Source organism: Microcaecilia unicolor, chromosome 2, assembly GCF_901765095.1.
Source record: "Microcaecilia unicolor chromosome 2, aMicUni1.1, whole genome shotgun sequence".
Taxonomy (NCBI): domain Eukaryota; kingdom Metazoa; phylum Chordata; class Amphibia; order Gymnophiona; family Siphonopidae; genus Microcaecilia; species Microcaecilia unicolor.
Genome location: NC_044032.1, coordinates 326,596,126 through 326,609,828, shown reverse-complemented (window position 1 = coordinate 326,609,828; position 13,703 = coordinate 326,596,126). Strand labels below are relative to the sequence as shown.

The window sequence follows — 13,703 nt, the reverse complement described above, 5'->3', positions numbered from 1 at the left end:
ACTGTACCCACATGTAGGTGCCCCCATTCACCCATAAGGGCTATGATAGTGGTGTACAGTTGGGGGGAGTGGGTTTTGGGGGGGATTTGGGGGGCTCAGCACCCAAGGGAGGGAGCTATGTACCTGGGAGCAATTAATGAAGTCCACTGCAGTGCCCCCTAGAGTGCCCGGTTGGTGTCCTGGCATGTTTTGAGATGGCTGGCCTCGGTTTCCATTATCCGCGAAAACCGAGGCCGGCCATCTCTAAGTCCGGCGATCTCAACATTTAGGTCGACCATCTCTAAGGTTGACCTAAATGCTGAGATTTGGCCGGCCCCGACTGTATTATCGAAATGAAAGATGGCCGCCCATCTTGTTCGATAATACGGTTGGCTCCGCCCCTTCCCGGGGCCGTCCCCAGAGATGGGTGCCCTTAGAGATGGGCGCCCCCGTTCGATTATGCCCCTCTACGTTACTAAGCTGTGCTAAGGGAGCATTAGCATTTTTAGTGTGTGCTAAACGGTAAAGACACCTGTAGCAATATATGGGTGTCTCTAGTGTTTCACGTGCTAATTTTAGGTGCATGCTAAAACGCTAACGCATCTTAGTAAACAGGGCCCTTGGTTGACCCACATGAATTTAAAAATATGTGCTATGCTATGGAATTTATTATATTTTAATTTTACAGTTTTAGAACAATAATGGATGTTACTAACTGTAATTTAATTCTATCTTTTATTTGTATCCAGGAGCACCAGGAAACAAGAGAATTATTATCTTTGTAGATGATTTAAACATGCCAAAATTGGATCGATATGGTTCCCAGCCACCAATTGAGTTACTTAGACAATACCAGGATTTTGGAGGATTTTATGACAGAGAAAAACTTTTTTGGAAGGAAATACAGGTGATTCTAGTCCATTTTAATAAACCTATTGCAAAATATTGAGATTAAAAAATAATTTCATTGTGGAATAAAGCATTTGAAGATAACATTTTTCTATACTTTCACTATTTTTATACTTAGAGGATGGCAAGATATCAACATTCAAAATTATTATCCACAGTTCAGATATTGCACAATGGTTGTTTTCTGAACAACCACACAGAGCAATCCAAGGAATACATAGAAAATTGTCTTTTATACAAGGAGAAATTAAATTTTGTTTTGATGTTTTCATTATATGAGATTCAAGATTAAACAAATATGTTTCTTGTTCAAAAGTACATAAATGGGAAGGCACCTTTGGAAAGTTACATGAAAAAAACCTTTATAAAATTACTCCCATTATAGACCTAGATTTTGATGAAATCTGAATTCTAATCCATTAACCCATCTTTAATTTTTGCATAGAGCTTATTTAGAAATTTCACTAAAATATGATTTTATTCTTGTTCATAATGTTCATATTATATGAAACTGTAATGTTTAACATTTTTGCATCAACTAATGCAAAATTCCTCTAAGCAGGACCTATTTTTTATATATGGTTGATAATTTGGTTTTCATTCCTTTTTACTACTACTAATCATTTCTATAGCACTACTAGAAGTATGCAGTGGTGTACACATTATGTGCAAGTACTTTCTCTGTCCCTAGTGGGCTCACAATCTAAATTTTCTGTTCTCGATTACATATATTACATCATCTTCTCTGTAGTTTCGCACACTTATTTCTTCTTTTCTTCACGCATTCCATGTAATCTGATCACATAACACTTTCATTTAATCCACAGTGTAGTATCGTTCAACATATCTTCCACATCCCAATGTAAGATTCACAATTATTAAATTTCCTATGCCTTATCACAAAGGGGGGGGGGGGGGGGGAAGGAGCAGTGTGTTTGACTAGCATTATGATCTGAATCTGGCCTTTACTGTTTTAGTAGCCAAATAGGGCCCGATATTCAGACCATAGGAGGATATTCAGTGCCGGGCCATTTCCAGTGACCGGCATTGAATATCCAGTTTATTAGAAAGTAATAGGAAACAGCATAAGGAATGGCAAGTCAAATACAAAGTGCTGATAAGAAAGGCAAAGAAAGACTTTGAAAAAAAGATTGCATTGGAGGCAAAAACACAGAAAAATAACTTTTTTTTAGGTATAATAGAATCAAGAATCTGGAAAAAGAATCAGTTGGACTGCTAGATGACCATGGGATAAATGAGAGATTAAATGAATTCTTTGCTTCGGTCTTCACCAAGGAAGATGTGGGAGAAATTGTATTCAGTGCTGACAAGTCAGAAACATTGAAACAAATCTCTGTAAACATAGAAGATGTAATGGAACAATTTGACAAATTGAAGAGTAACATATCGCCTGGACCAGATGGTATATATCCCAGAGTACTGATAGAAATGAAAAATGAACTTGCAGAGCTATTGTTAGTAATATATAATTTATCTTTAAAATCAAGCATGGTACTGGAAGATTGGAAGGTGGCCAGTGTAACACTGATTTTTAAAAAGGGTTCCAGAGGTGATCCAGGAAATTATAGACCAGTGAGTCTGACGTCGGTGCCGGGCAAAATGGTAGAGACTATTATAAAGACCAAAATTACAGAGGATACAAATAAGCATGGCAGTGGCATACCAAGGGGGGGGCGGTGGGGGTGGTCCGCCCCGGGTGCACGCCACTGGGGGGTGCCGCGGTGCGCGCCTGTGGGCTCCGACTTCGCTAACTTCGCTCGTTCGCTGCAGCTCCCTCTGCACTGGAACAGGTTACTTCCTGTTCCGGGGCAGAGGGAGCTGCAGCGAACGAGCAAAGTTAGCAAAGTCGGAGCCCACAGTCGCGCGCCACGGCACCCCCCCCCCCAGCGGCGGGCACACAGGAGGGGTGTCATTTCACCGGGGGGGGGGGAAGGTGTCATTTTGCAGGGGGGGGTGCGTGCTGCACCCGGGGGGGGGGGGGCGCATCGGCGATCCGCCCCGGGTGCCATCCAGGCTGGGAACGCCACTGAAGCATGGATTAATGAGTTAAAACCACATGGATTTAGTGAAGGGAAATCTTTCCTCACCAATCTACTATATTTCTTTGAAGGGGTGAATAAGCATGTGGATAAAGGTAAGCCAGATATTATGTATCTGGATTTCCAAAAGGTGTTTGACAAATTAGAAAGTCACTGTCACGTTCATGAGCCCTTGTGCCAAGTCGGAGCACAGCGTCCAGGTGTTGAGCCTGCACTCAGTCGGGCAGCCGAGCAACCCCGAGGCTTCACCTGAGAGGACCACCGTTTCCCGAGGGTTGAGCCCCCAGGTACAGGTGGCCAACAGGACTTCTGGATATGGCCAGGGGTTAGACGGCCGCAGGCAAAGGTAGACTAGATCCAGACAATAGCTAGGGCTAGACCAGGTAGCAAGCAGTGTCAGCTCAGGCAGCCAGTAAAGAGTAATCAGGTTCCAGGCAGGGGTCAGGTCAGGCAGCAAGCAGCGAGCAATCAGGTCCCAAGCATAGGTCTGGTCAGGCAGCAAGTAGAGAGTAGTCGGGTTCCAGGCAGAGGTCAGGTCAGGAAGCAAGCAGAGAGTAGTCAGGTTCCAAGCAGAGGTCAGGTCAGGCAGTAGCGATTAGCAAACCAAGAATCCACCAACAGCAGCGAACTGACTGAAGTAGAAGTCGAAGCAAAGCCAGTGGAACAACCCTGCCCCTTAAATAGACCCTCCCATCAGGGAAATGCGAGTCAGCTGGCAGGGGCAGGGAGACGCGGAGACCCAGCGCCCGGAGTCAGCAGGTCAGGGTACCCAGATTGGCCAGCCGGCAGACAAAGGTGGAGTCTGGTCGCGCATGGCCAATCCGAGGAGTCGGGGCGTGGCTAATGTTCCCGGGCTCCGTGCCCGGAAGGAAGCGATCCCTTTCAGGACGCCGGCACTGCTGCCCTGTTCGGCGTTCCGGGACGCGGGAGCGGTGCGCCAACGCCGCCAAGACGGCAGTAGGGCAACCAGGGTAAGGAGTGGAACATGGTAAGTTGGCCTAACAGCATGGCCGGTGCTCCTCGCTACTGAGACGGAGCTAGAGAGCGGATCAGCCGCGAGGAGTGCGCTGCAGGTGAGGGGCGCAACAGTCACGGAATATTAGGTAATGTTCTATTATGAATTAAAAACTGGTTAAAAGATAGAAAACAGAGAGTAGGGTTGAATGGTCAGTATTCTCAATGGAGAAGGGTAGATGGTGGGGTTCCCCAGGAGTTTGTGCTTGGACCGCTGCTTTTCAACATATGTATAAATGATCTAGAGATGGGAATAACTAGTGAGGTAACACAGAACACAGCGGCTAGGCTCATCTTTGGTAAAACAAGATTCGATAGTTCAAAACCATTGCGTGAGAAGCTGCACTGGCTTCCTATGAAGGACCGTATCGCCTTTAAAATTTGCACTCCGGTGCACAAAATCATCTATGGTGAAGCCCCTGCTTATATGGACACCCTAATTAACCTGCCGCCTAGGAACTCTCACAAATCAGCTCGTTCGTACCTAAAGCTCCATTACCCAGGTTTTTGTGGCCTCAAGTATAAGACCACCTATGCATCCTCCTTCTCCTATCTCAGCACTCAATTGTGGAATGGGCTGCCTCAATTGGTCAAACTTACTCCTGATCACCCAACTTTCAAGATGCGCCTCAAGACCTTCCTTTTTGGTAGAGCATACGCTTCAAACCTGCCTGGCATCTCTTTCTTCTGATTTCCAACTGTCGTAGCGACATATTGTTCACCACTACTCTTTCCCCTTTTCCCTCCTTAGCTATTTCCCTGTCCCTCTTACGACATTGATTGTTTGTTTGCTGAATTGTTGTATGTTTTTATAGACTGTTGTACGCCACATTGAGCCTGCCCATGGGTGGGAATATTGTGGGATATAAATGCTATAAATAAATACATTTGCTGATGACAAAAAGAAATTCAAAGTTGTTAAATCACAAGAGGATTGTAAAAAATTACAAGAGGACCTTATGAGACTAGGAGACTGGGCATCCAAATGGCAGATGACATTTAATGTGAGCAAGTACAAAGTGAAGCATGTGGGAAAGAGGAACCCAAACCATAATTATGTGATGCAAGGTTCCACATTAGGTGTCACCGCCCAGGAAAAATATCTAGGTGTCACCATTTATGGTACATTGAAACCCTCTTCTCAATGTGCAGCGGTGGCTAAGAAAGCAAATAGAATGTAAGGAATTATTAGGAAAGGAATGGAAAACAAAACTGAGAATGTTCTATTTTCTTTGTATAGCTCCATGGTGCAACCGCACCTCGAATACTGTGTGAAGTTCTGGTCACCGCATCTCAAAAAAGATATAGTGGAATTAGAAAGATACAGAGAAGGGCAACAAAATGATAAAGGGGATGGGACGACTTTCCTATGAGGAAGGGCTAAAGTGTCTAGGGCTCATCAGCTTGAAGAAGAGATGCCTGAGAGGAGATATGATAGAGGTTTATAAAATACTGAGTGAAGTGAAACAGGTAGATGTGAATCATTTGTTTACTCTTTCCAAACATACTAGGGGGCACGCAAAGAAGCTACTAAGTAGTAAATTTAAAATGAATCGGAGAAAGTATTTCTTCACTCAATGAGAAATTAAACTCTGGAATTCATTGCTAGAGAATGTGGTAAAAGCAGTAAGCTTAGCAGAGTTTTTAAAAAGTTTAGCTATTTTCCTAAAAGTCCATAAGCCATTATTAAGATGCACTTGGGAAAATCCACTGCATATTCTAGGATAAGCAGCATAAAATCTGTTTTGCTGTTCTGGGATCTTGCCAAGTACTTGTGACCTGGATTGGTCACTGTTGGAAACAGGATGCTTGATGGACCCTTGGTCTGTCCCGGTTTGGCAATGCTTATATTCCTATGTTCTTTTGGCCAGTTCAAGTTTAATGGGCCAAGCTGATATTCAGCGCTGGCCAGCTAAGTTTCAAAATAATGAGTGGGATAGAGCGGACAGATGTGAAGCGTTTGTTTATGCTTTCTAACAATAATAGAACCAGGGGACACAAGATGAAATTAGAATGTGGTAGGTTTAAAACAAATCGGAGAAAGTTTTTCTTTACTCAGCGTGTAGTTAGACTCTGGAACTCATTGCCGGAGAAGGTAGTGATGGCAGCTGGCCTTGCTGAGTTTAAAGGGGGTCTAGACAGATTCCTGAAGGAAAAGTCCATTGATCGTTATTAAATTTTGGGTTTGTGCCAGGTTCTTGGGGCCTGGATTGGCCGCTGTCGGAGACAAAGTGCTGGGCTTAATGGACCTTTGGTCTTTTCCCAGTGTGGCAGTGCTTATGTACTTATGTAAGTGGCCAAAGATAGGCCTGGTATTCACACAGCCAAATATGGCCGCCAAACTTAGCCAGTGATATACTGAAAATCAGCGGATAGCCGGTTATATCCACCCCTCAGCCATCTCTTTTCCAAGTTGGAGAGCCCTAATGTCTTTAGCCTTTCCTCATATGGAAGGAGTTTCATTCCCTTTCTCATTTTGGCCGGTCTTCTTTGAATGTTTTCTAATTCTGCTATATCCTTTTTGAGGTACAGTGACCAGAATTGAACGCAATACTCAAGGTGAGGAGTTCAGCTGGGAGATTCAAGATGGTGACGGTCTGAGACGCAGTGCCAGATGCCCCCCGTTTCTGAGACCTAATCGCCGCTAAAGAGGGTTCCCCTCCTGCCACCAGAATGGGGAAAAGGAGAGGCAAAGTTAGGGAAATTCCCTTCATCCCTACCGAGACTCACCAGCTCCAGCAGACGACTCTGGATCAGTTCGGAATGGCATCAGGTCCCAGAACAACTTCTACTCCTTTAGCCGAAGCAAGCGTTTTGGCGCTTGCTAGCAGTGTAGACGGGGTTTCTCTTAGCCCCGTCGAGCATGTGGCTCCTCCCCAACCAGGTCGAGGTAGCCTGAAGTCCTGCAGCTCAATCCTGGAGTGAAGATTTGAGTGAGCAGGGGGGGAACTTGCCCATGCGGAGGCGAATTGTTAGCAACCCGGAAGAACTAAGGGGAACATCTTCTCCTATGCTGTCTGAGCAGATAGTGAGTACTTTGGAACAGGCTGCTAAAGCCCCTCTTCCTGATTTTTCTTTGGGGAAAATAGAAAAGCCAGCCGTAGTGACAATGGAGTCACTCTGGGACCTGACTTTTACTATGCAATCAACCTTACAAACTTTGATAGTTGAAAATTCTGAAGTAATTAAATCTTTGTCGGAAGCTGCTCTTATTCATTCACAGTTTTGTACACAACAAGCTTCTGAAGTAAAACAATTGGATGAAAGAATACAAAAAGTGGAACTTTTGGGACAAACGGTATTGAAGGAAAAAAAATTTCACTTTCAGACGTTTAGAATACTTAGAGAATCAATCCCGGAGGCTTAATCTGAGATTGTTAAATTTCCCTAGATCACCTTTAGTAACACCAATACAAATGGTTAAAAAATACTTGATTGAAATTCTGGGGATGTTAGAAGATTCGCTTCCACCTATAACCCGAGTGTTTTACCTACAAACTAACATTAAAAAAGACTCTGGTGTATTACAACCTCAGGGGGGTGATGCAATGAATCTTACATCTTTTCTAGAATCTTCTTTAGAAGTTATAACACAGAGAACAACTTTGTTTGTATCTTTTGCTTTGGAGATGGATAGAGATGCAGTACTAAAACTTTCCTTGAGACATTTAGACTCTATATTTTTGGGATCAAAAATAAGTATTTATCCGGATTTATCTAGAGAAACGCAGAAAAGACATAAAGCTTTTTTTGCTTTACGCCTGAGGACTTTGGCAATAGGTGCAAGTCTTGTACTAAAATTTCTATGCATTTGCCGTTGAATATTTCAATCTAAGCAGTTTCAATTCTTTGATCCCAAACAATTAGAAGAATTCTTAATAAGGAAGAGGTGAATGTAATAGTCTAGTCACAGATGAAACACTGTAAGACTGCTTGGAGTAAGTTTCTGGGGTAAACTGTGTCATTAATATTACTTAATTTTAAGATGTATAAGGAAATACATCAAGTTTTGTTTGTTAATTTCTATCTTGGATCACTTACCTAAAAAAAATAGTGGTCGATATTAACAAACTCTTAGAGAACTGATTTGTATTTCCTCAGTTCATTTCCAAATTTCTATAATTTCATTCATAAGATGTATATTATGATTGTTAAATATTAATAAATAAACGTGAAAAAAAATACTCAAGGTGAGGTCGCACCATGGAGCGATACAGAAGCATTATAATAATCTAGGTCTTATTTTGCATCCCTTTCCTAATAATTCCTAGTATGCTGTTTGCTTTTTTGCCTGCTGCTGCACACTGGGCAGAAGATTTCAGCTTATTGTCTACAATGACACCTAGATCTTTTTCTTGAGTACTGACTCCTAAGGTGAACCCTAGCATCAGGTAACTATGATTCAGATTATTCTTCCCATTCTGCATCACTTTGCATTTGTCTATATTAAATTTCATCTGCCATTTGGATGCCCAGACTTCCAGTTTCCTAATGTCTTCCTACAATTTTTCACAATCCGCATGTGTTTTAACAACATTGTGTCATCTGCAAATTTAATCACCTCACTATTCGTTCCATTTTCCAGATTATTTGTAAATATGTTAAATAGCACTGGTCCCAGTAAAGATCCCTGTGGCACTCCACTAATGGCCATTTAACCCTACCCTCTTTTTTCTGTCCAATAACCAATTCCTTATCCACATAAGGACATTGTCTCCTATCCCATGACTTTTTAATTTTCTCAGGAGTCTCTTATGAGGAACTTTGTCAAACACTTTCTGAAAATCCAGATAATACTACATCATCTGGCTCACCTTTATCTACATGTTTATTTACACCTTCAAAGAAATGAAACAAATTGTGAGGCAAGACTTCCCTTGGCTGAACCCATGCTGACTCCGTGTCATTAAACCATGTTTGTCTACGTGTTACATAATTTTATTCTTTATAATAATTTCCACTATTTTCTCCAGTGCTGAAGTCAGGCTTACCTGTCTGTAATTTCCCAGATCACCCAACATGTAATTAAACTCTGAAATTCGTTGCCAGAGAATGTGGTAAAAGCTGTTAGCTTAGCAGGGTTGAAAAAAAGGTTTGGATAGCTCCTAATAGAAAAGTCCATAAGCCATTATTAAAATGCATTTGGGAAAATCCACTGCTTATTTCTGGGATAAACAGCATAAAATGTATTGTACTGTTTTGGGATCTTGCCAAGTACTTGTTACCTGGATTGGCCACTGTTGGAAACAGAATACTGGGCTTGATGGACCTACAGTCTGTCCCAGTATGGCAGCTTTTATGTACTAATTTCATGTTTGAGTTCTTTCAGTACCCTGGGGCCAGATGATTTATCACTCTTTAACTTGCCAATTTGGCTTAGTACATCTTCCAGGTTCACCAAGATTTCTTTCAGTTCCTCTTCATTGTCACCCTTGAAAACCATTTTCAGGACAGGTAGATCTCTTACAACTTCTTCCTTAAAGACTGAAGCAAAGAATTCATTGAATCTCTGCTATGGCCTTATCCTCCCTGAGTACTCCTTTTGCTCCTTCATGATCTAACAGTCCCACAGATTCCCTCAGATGCTTTCTGCTTCTGTATCTGAAAAGTTGTTACTATGAGTTTTTGTGTTCACCGTAAGTTTTTCTTCATATTCTCTTTTAGCCTTCTTTGTCAGTACTTGACACTGCTTATGTTGCTTCTTATTTTCTTCATTCTGATCTTTTTTCCATTCTTATGCTTGATCATCTGACTGACACGCATGCTTGATCCTGGTCATTTAGCTTGCCTATTAGTCTGTTATCTTTTTAGTACATTTAGGACATTTGCTTATTTCCGATCTGAGGAAGAAGGGCGACCTTCGAAAGCTAATGAAGAAATGTATTAAGTTATGTCCAATAAAAAAGGTATCATCTTATTTTCTTTTCCGTGTTGTATTTTGTTTGATTTCTATTGATAACCTTAAGAGTGGACTAACATGGCTACCACACTCCTGTATTGACAAGGAAAGTTACTTTCGGTCAAAGACAGAAGATTTCAGAGTTCATTATTGATCAAAGCAGGGTTGAAAAGCAATCCTTTAAATCTTCCATTACACACCTTTAACCTCCCTGTATTGAGTTGACGCCCTAATGCAGCAGAGAGGACCCTGGGAACGGACTCTTTTGCCCCCTCTTCTAAAAATCGGCCTCCACTGTGGCTTCCAGCTGATTTTAGCATCACTTAACTCAGTATGAATATCTCCTCTGTCAGCGCCACCGGTTTGAAAGCAAGATTGGCAGTGGAATGGCAGCTAGAAAACCACGGAGAGACATGGCTCGGAACAAGCAACTGGACAAGATGGTGGTGCCCAGCTGCTCTGTGGGACCATCACTAAGTTCCACATGGGTGGCAGAGGTGGAGGTAGAGGTGGTGTCTTTGCTGAAAGGTATGCTCAATAACATTTTTCAAATGCTGGATGAAAAGCTTGGACACATGCAGAGACAATTGGAAGATCTAAAGCAGGACCTGGTTGCTTCCCAACAGAGTGAAGGAGAACTGGAGGTGCGGGCCAGTGGAGTGGAGGAGGCACAGGCCCGCTTGCAAAAAGATTTGGAACGCTGTCACTCTAAATTGGAGGACCTGGAAAATTGTTCTAAGCGCATTAACTTGTGCTTAATGGGCCTAGAGGAAGCCATAGCAGACTGGCTTTTTGGAAGCCTGGTTCCCGAGGGAATTGGGGCTGTCACTACACCTGGGACCCCTGCGCATTGAGCGAGCACTTCATTTGAGGGTAGGCCCTGAGTGATAGTACTCAAACTGCTGAATTATGTGTATAAGGCAGCTATTATGCAGGCACTGATAGCTGGGAAATCATTGACCTATAAATTTAATAAAATTTATGTTTTCAAGACTACTCCGTTGGAGTGTCTGCTCAAAGATGCAGCTTTACACCACTTTGCTCAAAATTGTTTGAAAGGAATATAAAATTTGCTTTATTGTACCCTGCACAGCTTAGAGTTATACATGGAGGCTAGATGCAGCTTTTCGATTCTGTGGAGGACGCCAAGCGATATGTGGATACTGTGGAAGTTTAGGAGGAACCATCTGTTTTGGCTGGACAAGGGTGTTGATCCCACTACTCAGCTATTGGGCTGTTGGGCATGACTGACTTACTGGATTTTGTGAAGTCACTTGAGGAGGGTTCCCTGACTGCTGGACCCCTTGACCCCCATATTATTATTATTATTCTGACTATGAGATGACTGTTGGAATCAGCAAGTTGTTGAGAGGTGAGGGTCCTTCTGGACTGGCACTAATAGAGAAGACCACAGCACACCAGACTCCCCTGTATAATTCTGGACTTTTTTTTCCTCTTCTGGGGGAGACTGATTAAGTGAAGGAATGATTGTTCTGGGTCTGGTGGTATGGATGTGGGGATGCGGATGGATAGCTGGGCTGCCAGATTCTCTTGGAGAAGATTGTGCATAATTGGTGACATTTGTTGTTCTTTTGGCTGTTGTGGGCACTTGCTGGGTTTTTTATTGCTAGTCTGGTTGCTCAGTTGGCCTTCTCATATGGGATCTTAATGGGTATGCTTACTAAGATTGATGGGCCACAGAGGGGTGGTGACACTTTGAGACTGGGAGCTCAAGGGAAGGCTGGTCTTTAAGTATTTTGAGTGCTGGTATGGGTCATTTGGGACGCATGGATGCTTTGTGTGCTGATGCTGGGCTGGGTTGACAATTGATGTGTGGTTGACTGCGGAATTGTAGTGGCTGGGAGAGCTTGGTTCCTAGAGATGGAGATTTATTGTCCCCATGACTGCTACACTATTCCTTTTGTGCATCTCCCTGCTCTATTTGCCATCTTGGTGAACTTTCCTTGTTCTTTGGGTTCTTGAAGGGTTAGCAGTGCAATTCTGGATGGTGTATGCTCCTATCTGGGATCTGGAAATTTCAAGAGAGATTTCTGAGTGCCAACATTGCTTAGAATATGACTGATTGAGTGGAGCATGAATTGAGGTTGAAGGGGAGCAGACTCAGGAGTAATGTCAGGAAGTATTTTTTCACGGAGAGGGTGGTGGATACATGGAATGCCCTCCCGCAGGAGGTGGTGGAGTTGAAAATGGTAATGAAATTCAAACATACGTGGGATAAACACAAAAGAATCCTGTTTAGAAGGAATGGATCCACGGAGTCTTAGCGGAGATTGGGTGGCAACACTGGTAATTGGGAAGCAAAACCAGTGCTAGACAGACTTCTATGGTCTACTCCCTGATCGTGACTGAATAGATATGGATGGGCTTGAGTGTAAATTTTAAGGGGCTTCTATGTTAGCTTCAGAACTTTTAGTACAAGAAGAGTGCTGGGCAGACTTCTACAGTCTGTGCCCTCAGAATGGCAAGGACAAATCAAACTCAGGTATACATATAAAGTATCACATGCCATGTAAAATGAGTTTATCTTGTTGGGCAGACTGGATGGACAGTACAGGTCTTTATCTGCTGTCATTTACTATATTACTATGATGCAGTGGGGATACATTTGCTGTTGATTTCTTAATTTTGTGGCTGGGATTTGGAGGGGTGGTGGGGTTTCTTCATGATGGTCCCAGTAATGGGGGCCGTTCTCTCGTAGTAGCTGGGATTTGGGTTGGTTGGGTACAGAGAAGGTATGTACTATGGAAGGGTGGGTTGAGAGGGTTGGAGTGGTTAGATAACTTGATACGCAGTCTTAGGGCTGTTCTTCTGGGAGTATGGAAGGGGGAGGCTGGTTGCTGGGATGGCCTGTATATGAGATCAGAGAGCATGTTTTCTTTGTGGCTGGTATATTCACTGAAAGACCTGTGATCTGAGAGTCTTTACTTGGAATGTAGGGGGAATTAATTCTCCTATAAAGGGCATCAAGGTGCATCAGTGGAGGAGTGGCCTAGTGGTTAGGGTGGTGGACTTTGGTCCCGGGGAACTGAGGAACTGAGTTTGATTCCCACTTCAGGCACAGGCAGCTCCTTGTGACTCTGGGCAAGTCCATTGCCCCATGTAAGCCGCATTGAGCCTGCCATGAGTGGGAAAGTGCGTGGTACAAATGTAACAAAAAAAAAATAAAATAAAATAAAATCAGCAGCTTCAAAGAGTTCAGGCAGATTTTGTTCTACTGCAGGAAACGCACCTTTCACAAGCAGAGCATCTAAAATTAAACAGTGGAGGGTAGGTGACTGTCTCTCTGCACTGGCCCACGGAAAGCACAGCGGGATAACTGTATTGATCTGAAAAGGGATAGTGGACACATCATAGATTATAGAGGCAGATCCAGAGGGCCCTTATGTAATATGTCAGTTAATGATAGCCCACAGAGAGTTTATTCTCTGCTCATTATATGCCTCTAATCACTATGACCATCAATTCTATAAGAAAATAACATGCTTGTTGATGTCCAATCACCCTACCCCTCTTGTCATTGGGGGTGACTTCAACATGGCATGAGACCCTACTATGAACAGATCACTCTTCATTCCGAGGCTGTTAATATGGCTAAGGCATTACCCAATTTCTGTAATGTGCTTGACTTGGTGGATGTTTGGCGTGTTTTGCATCATACTGATCAGGACAATACACATTTGTTGAGAGCTCACTTAATGCAGTCACGTATTGACTATCTATTAGTCTCCACTTTCCTATTTTCTTTGGTGCAACATGCTGAGGGATCAGACCATATATACTATCTTGGACCATGCGTGGGTCAGGATGGATTGGCAACTGAG

At 43.0% G+C, this 13,703-nt stretch overlaps 1 protein-coding gene across 1 annotated transcript in view; it reads left to right on the top strand.

The window, feature by feature from the left end:
• DNAH6 (dynein axonemal heavy chain 6) overlaps nucleotides 1–13,703 on the top strand; it is a 2,906,060-nt gene that overhangs the window by 1,423,342 nt on the left and 1,469,015 nt on the right. The window contains exon 42 of the mRNA XM_030192089.1: nucleotides 729–886. Coding sequence (XP_030047949.1) covers nucleotides 729–886 — 158 coding nt within the window. The remainder of the gene's footprint in view (nucleotides 1–728; nucleotides 887–13,703) is intronic.